The sequence below is a fragment of the Vitis vinifera genome, chromosome 13, assembly GCF_030704535.1.
Source record: "Vitis vinifera cultivar Pinot Noir 40024 chromosome 13, ASM3070453v1".
Classification (NCBI taxonomy): domain Eukaryota; kingdom Viridiplantae; phylum Streptophyta; class Magnoliopsida; order Vitales; family Vitaceae; genus Vitis; species Vitis vinifera.
In genome coordinates this window covers 24,797,803-24,813,196 of record NC_081817.1, presented here as the reverse complement: position 1 = coordinate 24,813,196, position 15,394 = coordinate 24,797,803, and the positions used below count along the sequence as shown (strand labels likewise).

Here is a 15,394-nt window from a genome sequence, read left to right as displayed (position 1 = left end):
TCTATATAAAGGGAAAAAAATGTGAGTAGTAATTATGTGTTTTACAATATTGTGTCCATTATATTTCATGTTTTTTGTTAGATTTATGGATTGATTACATTATATAAAAAGAGTGTGGTTAGATTATTGAACATTGAAAAAAATTTATATGTTAATTTTGTCATCATTTTAAATGTAAAGATATTTAGGGAGGATGTTGTAGTTGTAATGGTATTTGAATTTTAATTGGCATTTGATTGATTGTAGTAAGATATAAAAATAAAATTTATTGAAATGTGAAAAAAAACTTATGTTGAGATAATGTGGTGGTGAAAGTATGTTTGATTTATTATATCCGAAATCATATTATAAAAATTGACTTAAATGATTTGATTTAATTTTTAGGAGCGAACGCGATGGTCTTGAAGTTGTTAGAAATCCAAAGAGGCCTATCGGCGCTTGGATACATTACTAGTAAGGGAAAATAGAAATATGTAAAATAATATGTTTTTTAATGTATTTTTTGTGGTTTTTATTGTTAAATTTGTTTGAAATTGTTTTGTAGTAATGATCAATTAGCCATGATGAAAGAGAAGGATAAAGGAGTGAAGATAAATGATGATGTATGGAGTAATATTGCTATGTCTAATATAATTACATTTTAAAATTAGAATTTAAATTATGTGACCAATTAATGTAGTTGAGGAAAAAATTGGGCAAGAAGTGGAATGCACTTTCAAAAGTAGAAAAAGAAAATTTCATGGCAAAGTCCAAAGAAAGTTCAAAACAATATTCACTTCAAAAGGGTGTGGTTCCAAAGGTAATTTTTTTTTTGTAATGAATATTTAATTTCTTTACTTATGTATTTGTTGGAAATTATATTAATGTAAACATGTTTGATGTTTGTGTATCTTTTCAGTTATATCTTCAGACTCGATGCTCCCCCGAGTGAGTGATTAGAGTGATTGAAAAATTAGAACCAAAGCAAAAGGCAGCCATAGAAGAAATAGGATTTGGTAGCCTCTTGCAACTTCGATGTAGGAAAATTGATCATGGGTTATGTCTTTGGTTGATAAATAGTTTTAATCCGAACACTTATATGTTACAGTTGTATAATACTTGTATCAAACTATCCCCCATTGATGTTGAATTTATTATGGGATTGAGGGCAAGAGGGTTCAAGATTGGCATGAACAAAGATGTTGGTCATAAGAATGATTTATGTAAAAAATATTGTGATAAAAAAGGGCGATTGCCATTAGTGATGTTAGAAAATCAAATTAGGGAGGATAAAGAGGGTGGAAACGATTTTAAAGTTCGTTTTGTATTATTTGTGTTGGGTGCATTATTGTGCCCAACAATGAAGCTTTTTGTGAATCGTTCTTTCTTACATCTTGTGGAAGACATCGATTCAATAAAGAAGATGAATTGGGCAGAATTTGTGTTGTCCTATCTTGTGCACAGGATTGAAGAGTTTAAGAAGAAACAATAAAGTGGGGTTTGCGGTTGCTTATTGTTTTTAATGGTAATTAATTTACATTATAGTGAAATATGATTTTGTTTTAATATAATTTATGAACTAACTATATATCTATGTCAAATATACTCGTAGTTATTCTACCACAAGCATATATCGTTTGAAGAGAAATTTCTATCGCTATATACTCGACCTTCTCCTCGGATTACTGCTTGGGGAGATGATGAAGTATTGGACAGGAAACGAAGATTGAAAAAACTTGGTGGATATGCAAATGAGAATGTAAGTTATAGTTTTGAAAGTCGTTTACTATTGATTTAAGTTTTTAGTGATTTAAAATCTGATATGTATTATATTTTGATGAATATATTGTAGCTTAAAATGTGGGTGATAGAAAATGAGATAAGGGATTGCGTTGATGGAAATGCAACGACAATGGCGAGTGAGAATGAGGACGATGAGAAATTTGTAATCAATCTAAACAAAGATGTTATTAAACGAGTAAGTGTTTTACAATATTCATCGTGACTATCTATATTAGCATTGAACCTTTGTATTATGATGTTATTAATCACGTTCGTATTTATCACTAGGTTGATGGTGGGAACTTAATGGAGATGGATAAAACCTTTCAACAATTAAAGACACATCTAATTGATATGGCTTATGGTGCAAGTAGTAGTAGTTGTGATCAAATTTTGGCTAAATTTGAGGAGAATTATACTACAGTGAAAGGTCTCTTCCTTAGGTCAAGCGGAAAACCTTTGAGAATGCACGAGGAAGGAACGAAGAATGACATGCTCTCATGCGAGAGAAGTTTGGAAGATACAAACAATATGAATGTGAATGAACATTATCTTCACACTTTGTCAAATGAGAAGTTATGCACCGAGGACTTGAATGAAAAGAATGAAGATGCATGTGCTACATCAATTGAAGTGCATATCATTCCAGACGAAAATCAAAATATTTTACCACTTCCAATCAAAAGGAGTAGAAGAGATTATGGAAAGGTATGTATCATGTAAAAGAAAAAATTATTTTCTTTACAACTACTTAACCATTACATAGTAAATAGATGTATATTAATGGCATTTTCCATATTAGGAACCATTACGAGCACTATGTGGTTATCCTAATCATGTCATGAAAACACGTTCATCAAGGGAGAGGAAACCAAGTAAATTCAAGGTCTCCCCGTTTGTACACAAATTAAGGAAGATGGTAAAACGTGAAGCATCAGAGGTATAATACAAATAGTTTAATATCATTGTTCTTATTTTTGATACTTAACATATATAGTTAATAATTATGTCTTGTTTTCAAATTAGTCAATCCCCATGTCCATTCGTGAAGACATGGTGGATACTCAATCATTCAATGTACTTCAATCTCTTGTCGCTGATTATGTTTTCAATAAAGCATTGTCAAAAAGGTTTGTCGCGTCTAGAACATTCATAGATGTGTTGTTACAATTTTAGCCTTCATATGCTTCCAATTTACTCAAGTTTGTTTGAACATATTATTATTTTAGTGAGCTTCTTGTTGACTTTGGTCATGAACATGGAGTTCGTGGAGTTTTTGCATGCTTACGTCCTAGACAAAATTGGATGGATGTTGTAAGTACCTACTTCATTTATATCAAATGCATGCTATATTAGTTAAATAAATTTATTGAAGTTATTGTTCAACAACAGGTAATAAATCTAGAAGCCTCAAAGCTAAATTATTTTGAAAGACAATTCATAGGCATACAAAGTATAAGATGCTATCTTCCCACGACATTTTCAGTAAGCTCATATTTCTCTTGTTGTTTACTTACATATTAAGTACAATATACTAATGTTCGTATTATGTTTTCTTATTAGCAAATGATTTTGTGCGGGAGTCCTCATCCTTTTTTTGATAGAAAAACATCCATCGTGAGTAACTACATTAGCGAATTGGATGATTGCGAGAAGGTTAGTAATTATTTCTAATGTTTAATTGCATATATGAAATTTAGAATAGATATTGTTTTCACCTATAATATAGTAGATTTTTTGTGCCCCAACTCATATATATTGTTTTTCTAACTTTACAGCTATTTATTCCAATGCATGACGAATGCCCTGGTCATTGGTATCTGTGTGTCATTGACTTCAAAAACTCTCATATCCAAATTTTGGATTCATTACGATCGAAGAATCGAGACAAGTTCCGGTTTCAGAGTGTCAAAACAGTGGTATGCTTTCATGTTTATATTTTTCTTCTGTTCTATTTTTTTTTTCTCTTCCATATTTATTAACACTTTCATAATAAATTAGGTTGAATTTTGTCAAACGTTCTTCAAACTGTATGACATAGGGAAAGACGTCTTCCAATTCTCCATTGATTGGGCTCCTTCGATTCCGACCCAAGAGAATGGGTTAGTATGAATACATAACTCACATTACTATTCTTTTTCTGAGGTATAATTAGACAACCATTCAATAAGTTGTTTTGCTTTTATTTTCTCTTTCTTAGGTGGGACTGTGGAGTGCATGTCATTAGACATATGCAGAGATTCAAAAATGGTGATTCGATGACGAGCTTCGACTTTTGTAATTCTATTCAAATACGTCAAGAAATAGTATGTGATTTAGTTTTACACGAGGGAAATAGAGAAAAACAAACCATTGTGGCTATTGTTTGTACAAAGACGTCGACATGAGCAATGAAAAAATTATTATTATGATATTTGTTATTTTTCTAATATTTATCATTTCCATCTCCACATATCGTCATGTTTATTGGGAAGTTGTGAGATTCGATGACCATACATTATTAATGATTAAGTCCATTTTATTTGAATATCCAAATACTCTTCTTTCAATATGGTAGGCAAAATGAAATTGTAATATATTGGTATCATTCATGTTCGACATGTGTGATTTTGTACGATCTTTAACCTAATTTGATTTGTAAATATTCATTTATCTATGTTAACAATATATAGTTAGTACATTAGTAGACTGGTTGACGAATGACGTTCAGCCGGTAAGAACCAGTCCAACGATTTAGCTATGTCCACTTTTCATAGGCATACACATTATTCGTACCGGTTGAGAACATTCCTCATATGGATAATGACCCTATGGATGCAGTGTGAACTCGTTGAGGATTTGTCCCAACCACCTCAAACAATTTTGGATGCAGAATCACCCGGTGTCGGCATTCAATTGAGTGATTGAAGATTTTTCTAAAGGGAGTGAGCAATTTTTTGAGTTGTGGAAAGCGGTTGATCAATGAAGAAATTGTCTCAACCGGTTGACGAATGATTTGACCAGTGGGAACCGGTTGACAAATATAGCAAACTGGTTGAGGAATTTTCTCAATCGGTTGATGGTTTTTTAACCAGTGGCAACCGGGTGAAGATGGGTATCAACCGGTTGAGGAATTTGGTCAACCGGTTGCGGATATTTTTAACCAGATGCAACCGGTCGACCGCTTGTAGCAACCGGTCGGTCGACTGCCTGTATCAACCGGTTGAGGAATTATTGACCAGGTTGAGAAAATTTCTCAACCGGTTGAGAAAATTCCTCAATTGGTAGCCACTGGTTAATAATTCCTCAACCGGTTGCCTCCTGCAATGCTATTGTGCAATTTAGGAGTACGACTACCGTCCACAAAAAGGGTATGAGTTGTACCAATAACTTTTCACTACGTAAACATTCGACAAGGTACCATTAAGTTCAATTATAAGGTTTGAAATTGATGGAAACTAGCATTACAAATTACCTAACTACGATTTACCCATTTTGAGTAAAATCACTAAATTTACCTATTTCATATGAATTACATCATATTGATTACTTTCCTATAGTTAACTCATAACCACCTAATTGTCAAACTTTAACCACAATTGAATTTAATTAAATCTGCATAATTAACCATTTTTTTTTGACATGATATAAATGAATTGGTTTCTCCATTTACCAATCATTTTATCACTTGTTATCAATTAAATTATAAATGTAGAGGATATTGCATTCTATCAATCAACTTGACTCTTGATCAAAATTCAAACTTTTCATTAAATAGTTAAGTTAAAAGTACACATTAGTGGAAGTGATAACGTCAACTAATATAAATACTGATTTAATACCTACCATCCCTTACTCCGTTAAGGAATAAAAAAAAGGTTGCATATCCTTTTCATTTGGATATTTGTTTGGATCCCCACCTTCACATGGTGTTGACATATTTTGTTCATGTTGCTGAAATCATGCTATCTGCACATGCACATTCCATTGTTTTTTTCAATTGTCCAATTCCATTCCAATTAATTAAACCTAATCATTAAATAATGCATAGCTGAAATTCATGTCAAAAGTGTTTCTTTATTCCCGATCTTACATTATTAAGTTCACCACAATCTATGTACATGTCAGATCGGTCATTCGACAAATGCTCCCCTAACATTCCCTGCATTTTTCAATAATTAAGTGTTGTCAATTATTATTGAATTAGATGTTATCAATGTTTGGAAATTATATAACAAGCCTATTGTACATACATGTATGGTTGCAAAAATGTCAACTAATGAATTTTTTGAAGGCATCATTTCCATTTGAATGTCACATTGGGAAGACAAATTAGTTTCCTCCTACGTACTCATAATGCCATCAAAACAATTATGTTAGTCATTTATGTAAGTACAACTACAAAAATTAATCTTAGGGGCAATTTTTTATTGAATATGGCATACCATATAACCCGGCTGAGCATTTTGAGGGATTGTAGCTTCTGGACACTTTCGAATTGTGTGACCCACTCTTTTACAATGACTGCATCATCTTCCCTTTTGAACATTCATTGCCACTTTGCCTGGATTCCCTTTAGTCTTCATAATATTTGGATCATGAACTTGGTTAGTACCTGTCGCTCCATCTGCTGCTATTTTCTTCCCTTTCAAATTATAGTTATAGAGTTCCTCCATTCTCGCCGTCAAATTTTGTATTTCATTTTTGGCCTCTATAAATGAAGATGACATATCTGACGCAAAGTAGGAGAGCTTGTTGCACATCGAACTCAATGAACCATATCATACAAACCGATCCATGTCGTTATTCGTCTCATTCACTGGTACTGATCTTGTATACACCTTTGCTAACTTTGTCCACCTCTTCATAATACATGACTGAGGAATCTTTTCCAAATGCTCCACCTTCATAACCACCACCATGTGGCAACATGGGATGCCAATTGACTCAAACATCATGCATGAGCATTTTAATGTTACAATATCCGGGCAAAAGTGTACTTCCCAATTTAAGTTCGGGTGTCTAAACTTAAATAATGTGTATGCCCGCATTGAATGATCACTTACAAGACCTACCACAAAGAATAACTCTGCATTTTTCATCTTCTCACGAAATTTAAGGAAAGATTCTTTTGTGTATACCGTCGCAGCATGATTTTCAAGTATGGATAGTTTGGTTGAAAGCACGAGTGAAGAATTGTTCGACTCGAACTCTGCCTTTACCTCGTTTTGTCGTATTATCAGTATGGCTGATTACTACTCAAAAAGTGCTATTTGATAGCCTATAATTAATCCTTTTAAACACTTTTGAGTAGTAGTTTAGGCCTTTTAACTCAATTGGCATGTTAAGGATCCTTTAAAGCAATTTTGATCACTTTGTGTAAGTTTTGGTGTTTTTGATAGTATATTGATCACCAAAGCAAGTCAAGAATGAGGAGAGCTATGAGGAATCTTGGGCAAAGTTTAGAATTCATTTGCCAAGAGTGAATCTGGATTGCAAGGAGAAAAAGCAAAGAGAATCTGTCATGAAGCTTATTCTTGATGACAGTCGTAGCAGCCACTTTTGGAGCACTTTATGAAGTTCAAATGATGTATGCTATATACCATTTCAAAGCTCAGGAAGTCAACAATCCAATACTTCAAATGGTGTGCAATTCGGAGTTGAAACGAAGAAGTTGCAGCCATTACAAGCCAGTCACTCCGAGCTGAAGGAAGCATTTTGCAAAGTGTTGCGAAATCACCCTTTTGTTGCGAAGTGATTTCGCAGCACTTTTGTACAATAAGGTGTTTCTCCTTCTGACGATACACGAACCATGCTGCAAGAAGGGAGCTGGGAACCTCAAGGTGGAAGCCAACTTCGCAGCCCTGTGAAGATAGCTCGGTGTTGCGAAATAATTTCGCAGCCCTCTTGGGTGTCTGCGAAATTTCGCAGACACCATTTTTCTCCTGCGAAATGGTTCCTGAAGCCTTTCGAAGCTTGCTACCGACATTGGGAGATATTTTCCATTAGATTTTTGTTGTCTAAATCCCAAAATACTCCTTGTAAACCACCAATTACATGATTCCTTAGTTTTTAAGTTAGTAAAAAGACTAAATATCTTTGTAACAATTAGTTTTATATTGGTTTGATATATATACCTCTCGGGAGCCTGTTCTAGGAGAGGAGTTCCTTCTGTAAACGTTTTGGGTAAGCAAGTAAAGGTCTTTTCTTTCTACTGCCTTACCTTCTCACTTTGTATTTTCATTTTATTTCTAAGTTATGAATTCTCTGAGGAATTTTCCCCAGAGAATGAGTAACTAAACTTCTAATTCCTTGGAGCTAAGGTTGCCGGGGAAGGTTCCAAGTGCAAGAATGCAAAGCTCTATGGTTTTAGCTAGTAATGAAGAGGAAGTGAAATCCTTTAGTGATTTCAATGTTTTTAGTTAACTTAAAACACCTTGGAGTCACCTGGGCCAACACTTGGTAAGGCAAGTGATTTCCAACCATGGAAATGCACTAGTTTACCCCTTGCGAGCCTCTGGGAGGTGACTTCAGGGTAGGATTTTCTAGAATAGCCAACACTTGATAAGCTTTTGGACTCCTAGGAGACATCCATTAGTTATCTCTTGCGAGCTTTTGACGGGTAATCCAAGGTTAAAGATCACCTTGAATGGTTAAGGCTTAGTGAGAGGCTTAAACCATTGCAAGTTGCATCAGTGAGAGAATTAAAGTGAAATCTAATTGAAGGAGTCTCTGTACATCACCGGTTAGAGAATTGACTCTAAGTTGAATCTCTAATGCGAGGAAATGAACCATCTGACCGGAGCTATGTCTTTTGCATGAGGAACCACCCCAGTGAACCTAAATCTCCAAGGAATGCTTTTCTTCCTAAATTATTCCAAACTTCTGTTAAGTTAGTTAGTTTAAGTCTAAACCTTTACCAATCAAAATCTGTGTTTTACTTCTTAAGCTAACCATGAAATGAAACAAGGCCAATTCACTTGGAATTGGTATCCTTGATTGCTTGTTAATCATTCCCAGTGAACGATCCTAGAGCCACTATACTATAGTAGCTTTTTATTTGCTACCCTAGTGTATGGTGTTATAGGTATAAATTTTGTTGATCACTCCCTCATCCAAGGAGCACCAGCTGGACACGAATTAGCTGAGACACCAATTGGGCATGAATCAAATGGCGCCGTTGCCGGGGAATGAGTGTCAAGTTCATTGTGATACCATTTTTGAGCACTTGTGATTTTCATCACAAGTTGGTAAAGTTTCTTTCACTTTACTAATTTTCATTCTTTCTTTGTTTATTTACAATCTAAGTTTATCTTTTAAAATTTAGTCTAGTTTAATTTTGTTGTTGTAGCCCTGTTTTTCTTGTTGTCTTTTGTTTTCATTTTTAGTTGCAGATAGATACTAGTTGTGTATGCCCAAGTGGATACGAGATAGTGGAGGTAGGCTTGTTAAGTGTGATACACCTCAGAGAGGAGAATTTGAAGTAATCTTGAATATCATGGAGGCTGCACTTGAAGATCAACATAGTCACCAAGGTCGTCAAGACAATCTCAATGAATTCAGATCAATGAGGGACTGTATGCATCCACCTCGTATGAGTGCACCATCATGTATAGTGCCCCCTACAGAGCAGCTAGTGATCAGACCGTATCTTGTTCCACTTCTACCAACTTTCCATGGGATGGAAACTGAGAATCCGTATGCACACATCAAGGAATTTGAAGATGTTTGTAATACATTCAAAGAGGGAGGAGCTTCAATTGATTTGATGAGGCTTAAGTTATTTCCTTTTACTTTAAAGGATAAGGCCAAAATTTGGCTTAATTCTTTAAGGCCAAGGAGTATCCGCTCTTGGACTGATTTACAAGCTGAATTCCTCAAGAAATTTTTTCCTACTCATAGAACAAATGGCTTGAAAAGGCAAATTTCAAATTTCTCAGCTAAAGAGAATGAGAAATTCTATGAGTGTTGGGAAAGATACATGGAAGCTATAAATGCTTGCCCTCACCATGGCTTTGATACTTGGTTATTGGTGAGCTATTTTTATGATGGTATGTCCTCCTCAATGAAGCAACTCCTCGAGACAATGTGTGGAGGAGATTTCATGAGCAAAAATCCAGAGGAAGCTATGGATTTCTTGAGCTATGTAGCTGATGTTTCAAGGGGATGGGATGAACCAACTAAAGGAGAAGTGGGAAAGATGAAGTCTCAGTTGAATGCTTACAATGCAAAGGCTGGGATGTATAATTTAAAAGAGGATGATGACATGAAGGCAAAGTTGGCAGCTATGACAAGAAGATTGGAGGAGTTGGAGCTGAAAAGAATACATGAAGTGCAAGCTGTTGCTGAAGCACCAGTGCAAGTGAAGCTGTGTCCCAATTGTCAGTCATATGAACATTTGGTAGAGGAATGTCCTGCAATTTCAGCTGAAAGGGAAATGTATAGAGATCAAGCAAATGTTGTTGGACAATTCAGGCCCAATAACAATGCACCATATGGAAATACCTACAACTCAAGTTGGAGGAATCATCCAAATTTCTCATGGAAGGCCAGAGCAACTCAATACCAACAGCCGGATCCACCATCTCAGCAATCTTCAAGTATTGAACAAATAATAGCCAATCTCAGCAAGGTAGTGGGAGATTTTATTGGAAAGCAAGAAGCCACCAATGCTCGACTTGATCAAAGGATGGATGGAATGCAAAATGATATAAATAAAAAATTTGATAACATCCAGTATTCAATCTCTAGGCTTACAAATTTGAACACACTGCAAGAAAAAGGAAGATTTCCTTCTCAACCTAACCAAAATCCCAAAGGTGTCCATGAAGTGGAAAGCCATGAGGGAGAATCATCACAAGTGAAAGATGTCAAGGCCTTGATCACTCTAAGGAGTGGTAAAAAAATTGAGCATCCAACACCCAAGCCACATGTTGAGAAAGAAGAAGAGATGAAGAAAGGGAAGGAAATGGAAGATGAAGAGAGTGAGATCAGTGAAGAAAAGAAGGACTCTGATTCAACAATGAAAGTAATTCCAGAGAAGGAGCTTCTGAAGGAAGAAATGCTGAAGAAATCAACTTCTCCACCTTTTCCTCAAGCATTACAGGGGGAAAAGGGGGTTAGAAATGCAGCTGAAATCCTTGAAGTCTTTAGACAAGTGAAAGTTAATATTCCACTGCTGGATATGATCAAAAAGTTCCAACGTATGCAAAATTCCTAAAGGACTTGTGTACTATCAAAAGAGGGTTGACTGTAAACAAGAAAGCCTTCTTGACTGAGCAAGTAAGTGCAATCTTACAATGTAAGTCTCCTTTGAAGTACAAAGACCCTGGAAGTCCTACCATTTCAGTCATGATTGGAGGAAAGGTAGTGGAGAAAGCCTTGCTAGACTTGGGAGCAAGTGTGAATTTGCTTCCATACTCAGTCTACAAGCAATTGGGACTTGGAGAGTTGAAGCCAACAGCAATCACTTTATCTCTAGCAGATAGATCAGTGAAAATTCCAAGAGGGGTAATTGAGGATGTATTGGTTCAAGTGGATAATTTCTACTATCCAGTAGATTTTATTGTTCTTGATACAGATCCTACTATAAAGGAAGCTAATTTAGTTCCTATCATCCTTGGAAGGCCATTTCTTGCAACTTCAAATGCAATCATCAACTATAGAAATGGGGTTATGCAACTCACTTTTGGTAATATGACACTGGATCTAAATATTTTCTATATGTCTAAAAAGAAAATCACTCCGGAGGAAGAGAAGGTCCAGAAGAGTTATGTATAATTAATACTTTGGTGGAGGAGCACTGCAATCAACATATGCAAGAAAAGTTAAATGAAAGTCTTGAGGATAATAAGGAAGGTTTTTCTGAATCTCCTATTGGGCTTGCTACTCTACAAAGTTGGAAAAAGATAGAAGGAATTCTACCTTTGTTCAATGAAGAAGAGGAGACATCTATTGAAAAAGAAATTCCAAAACTCAATCTGAAGCCTTTACCTGTGGAGCTGAAATATACATATCTTGAAGCAAATAATCAATGTCCTGTTGTGATATCCTCATCTCTGACCAGTCATCAAGAAAATTGTTTAATGGAAGTTCTCAGGAGGTGTAAGAAGGCAATAGGATGGCAAATATCTGATTTGAAAGGCATTAGTCCTTTAGTTTGTACTCATCATATATATATGGAGGAGGAAGCAAAGCCAATTCGTCAATTTCAAAGAAGGTTGAATCCTCATCTACAAGAGGTGGTGCGAACTGAGGTGCTAAAGCTACTTCAAGCAGGAATCATTTACCCTATATCTGATAGCCCTTGGGTGAGTCCTACTCAAGTGGTACCAAAGAAGTCAGGGATCATAGTGATTCAAAATGAAAAAGGGGAAGAAATTACTACACGCCTCACTTCAGGTTGGAGGGTGTGTATTGATTATAGAAAGCTGAATGCTGTCACCAGGAAAGATCATTTTCCATTGCCATTTATTGACCAAGTGTTGGAGAGAGTCTCTGGACATCCATTTTATTGTTTCTTGGATGGGTATTCAGGGTATTTTCAGATTGAAATTGATTTGGCAGATCAGGAAAAAACCACTTTTACATGTCCATTTGGAACATTTCCTTATAGAAGAATGCCTTTTGGTTTATGCAATGCACCTGCTACATTTCAAAGATGTATGTTGAGTATTTTCAGTGATATGGTGGAGAGAATTATGGAGGTTTTCATGGATGACATCACCGTATATGGAGGTACATTCGAGGAGTGCTTGGTTAATTTGGAAGCAGTTCTTCATAGATGCATTGGAAAAGATCTAGTGTTGAATTGGGAAAAATGCCATTTTATGGTACGTCAAGGAATTGTCCTTGGCCATATCATCTCTGAAAAAGGCATTGAAGTTGATAAAGCAAAGGTGGAGCTTATTGCCAAATTACCATCTCCAACAACTGTAAAAGGAGTAAGGCAGTTCCTTGGCCATGCAGGGTTCTATAGGAGGTTTATAAAAGGTTTTTCAAGTCTTTCAAAACCTCTTTGTGAGCTGTTAGCTAAGGATACTAAGTTTATATGGGATGAAAGGTGTCAGCATAGCTTTGATCAACTGAAGAAATTTTTAACAACAACTCCAATAGTTAGAGCCCCTAACTGGCAATTACCTTTTGAACTGATGTGTGATGCCAGTGACTTTGCTATAGGAGCTGTGCTTGGCCAAAGAGAAGATGGGAAGCCCTATGTGATTTACTATGCAAGTAAAACACTAAATGAAGCTCAGAGGAACTACACAACTACAGAGAAAGAATTGTTAGCTGTGGTATTTGCTTTAGACAAATTTCGAGCTTATTTAGTGGGGTCTTTCATTATTGTCTTCACTGACCATTCAGCCCTAAAGTATTTATTGACAAAGCAAGATGCAAAAGCAAGGTTGATTAGATGGATTCTTTTGTTACAAGAATTCGATCTTCAAATCAAAGATAAGAAATGAGTGGAGAATGTAGTAGCTGACCACTTGTCAAGGTTAGTTATAGCACATAATTCCCATCTCTTACCTATCAATGATGATTTTCCTGAAGAATCACTCATGTTCCTAGTGAAAACTCCTTGGTATGCTCATATTGCTAATTATTTAGTGACTGGTGAAATTCCAAGTGAGTGGAATGCACAGGACAGGAAGCACTTCTTCGCCAAAATTCATTCTTATTATTGGGAAGAGCCCTTTCTCTTTAAGTATTGTGCAGATCAGATTATTAGGAAGTGTGTCCCTGAAGATGAGCAGCAAGGGATTCTATCTCATTGTCATGAGAATGCATGTGGAGGCCACTTTGCCTCTCAGAAAACAGCCATGAAGGTATTGCAATCAGGGTTTACTTGGCCATCTCTTTTCAAAGATGCCCACATCATGTGTAGGAGTTGTGATAGATGCCAAAGGCTTGGAAAGCTAACAAAAAGAAATCAAATGCCTATGAACCCCATTCTGATAGTTGAGATATTTGATGTATGGGGCATTGGCTTCATGGGACCTTTCCCAATGTCTTTTGGTAATTCTTACATCTTGGTGGGGGTGGATTATGTTTCTAAATGGGTTGAGGCAATCCCCTGTAAGCAAAATGATCACAGGGTGGTTCTCAAGTTTCTTAAAGAGAACATTTTCTCAAGATTTGGGGTGCCCAAAGCTATAATCAGTGATGGAGGTGCTCATTTTTGCAACAAACCTTTTGAAGCCCTGTTATCCAAGTATGGAGTGAAGCATAAGGTGGCCACACCTTATCATCCTCAGACTTCCGGGCAAGTTGAGCTAGCTAACAGGGAAATAAAGAACATCTTGATGAAAGTGGTGAATTCCAACAGAAAAGATTGGTCTATTAGGCTTCATGATTCATTGTGGGCATATAGAACAGCTTATAAGACTATTCTTGGGATGTCTCCTTATCGTCTTGTTTATGGTAAAGCATGCCATCTCCCTGTGGAAGTTGAATACAAAGCTTGGTGGGCCATAAAGAAGCTGAACATGGATTTGATCAAGGCCGGAGAAAAGAGATTTCTAGACCTTAATGAGATGGAGGAATTAAGAAATAATGCTTATACCAACTCCAAAGTTGCAAAACAGAGGATGAAGAAGTGGCATGATCAACTCATCTCCAACAAGGAATTTCAGGAAGGGCAAAAAGTTTTGATGTATGACACAAGACTCCAATGGATTGGTTCATTTGTTATTCACCGAGTATATTCCAATGGAGTGGTGGACTTAGTGAATTCCAATGGCAAGGACAGCTTTAGAGTCAATGGATATTGTCTTAAGCCGTTCATGGAGTCATTCAAATCAGAAAAGGAGGCAATCAACCTCCTTGAGCCTCAAAAAGCCTAAGGAAAAAAGGTTTGCTGGACGTGGTTTTACCACAGTCCAAAATTTTTGTAAATTTTGTAAATTTTCAAGTTGTTTTCATACTTTTGATCTTAGTTTTTGATCTTAAATCATGTTTTTAGGTGTGTTTTAATCGTTTTAAATGATCCCAGGTGGAAGAAATTTCAAGGAGATTGAAAGAAAAAAAAACCGGGTCGAAATCGGAGCCAAAACAGGGGAAAAACAAAGCTCTGCGAAATTTCGCAGGGTGAAGGAAACTTCTATGAAATGAGCATTTTGTTGCCAAACCATTCCGCAACACTGTAGAAGTCTCTGCGAGTGTATTTCACAGTTGCGAAAGTGAATTTGGCACACGAGTGCCACTTCGCAGTACAGTAGCACCCATTTGGCAGCTGCGAAACCCTTTGCGAAGTGGAAAAGCATGATTTTGCACCAAAAGTCCCATTCCGCAGGGTATTTCGCAATTGCGACAGTGGTTTTGGCACACGAGTGCCACTTCGCAGCACAGTAACATCAATTTCGCAGCTGCGAAACTCACTGCGAAGTTGCTGCGAAAATGGCATTTTGCTGCGAAATTGGCGTTTTGTTGCGAAACCTTAACTGACCCTTAGGCTTCCGTTTTTCCTATTTATACCGGTCATTTGTGCTGCGAAAAGGGTTTCAAAAATCAGAGCACCATTCTCGCAGCCTGTTCGTCTTTTTCAGTGAGCCACGCCGTCCGAGCCTCCGGTCATCCTCTCAAATCATCAACGTCGGCCAAAGTTTCAGTATCCCAAAATGGCGCGAACGCGAGGAGCTAAATCTTCATCTCC

The 15,394-nt window shown here is 36.4% G+C and overlaps 1 protein-coding gene and 1 long non-coding RNA gene across 2 annotated transcripts; both read left to right on the top strand.

Moving 5' to 3' along the window:
• The first annotated feature begins 271 nt into the window (after positions 1-271).
• Positions 272-1,099, top strand: LOC104878014 (uncharacterized). The gene is made up of 4 exons (XR_784943.3): positions 272-453; positions 545-602; positions 680-799; positions 899-1,099. It is a non-coding gene; the product is annotated as an uncharacterized LOC104878014 (long non-coding RNA).
• Positions 1,100-1,847: 748 nt separating this feature from the next.
• On the top strand, positions 1,848-15,382 carry LOC104878028 (transposon Tf2-1 polyprotein). The gene is given in 7 exon segments (XM_019217959.2): positions 1,848-1,957; positions 2,050-2,469; positions 2,564-2,701; positions 11,787-12,525; positions 12,625-13,492; positions 13,628-14,163; positions 15,288-15,382. Coding segments are annotated over 7 exon segments (2,862 nt in total). The 5' UTR covers positions 1,848-1,891.
• Positions 15,383-15,394: the final 12 nt, after the last annotated feature.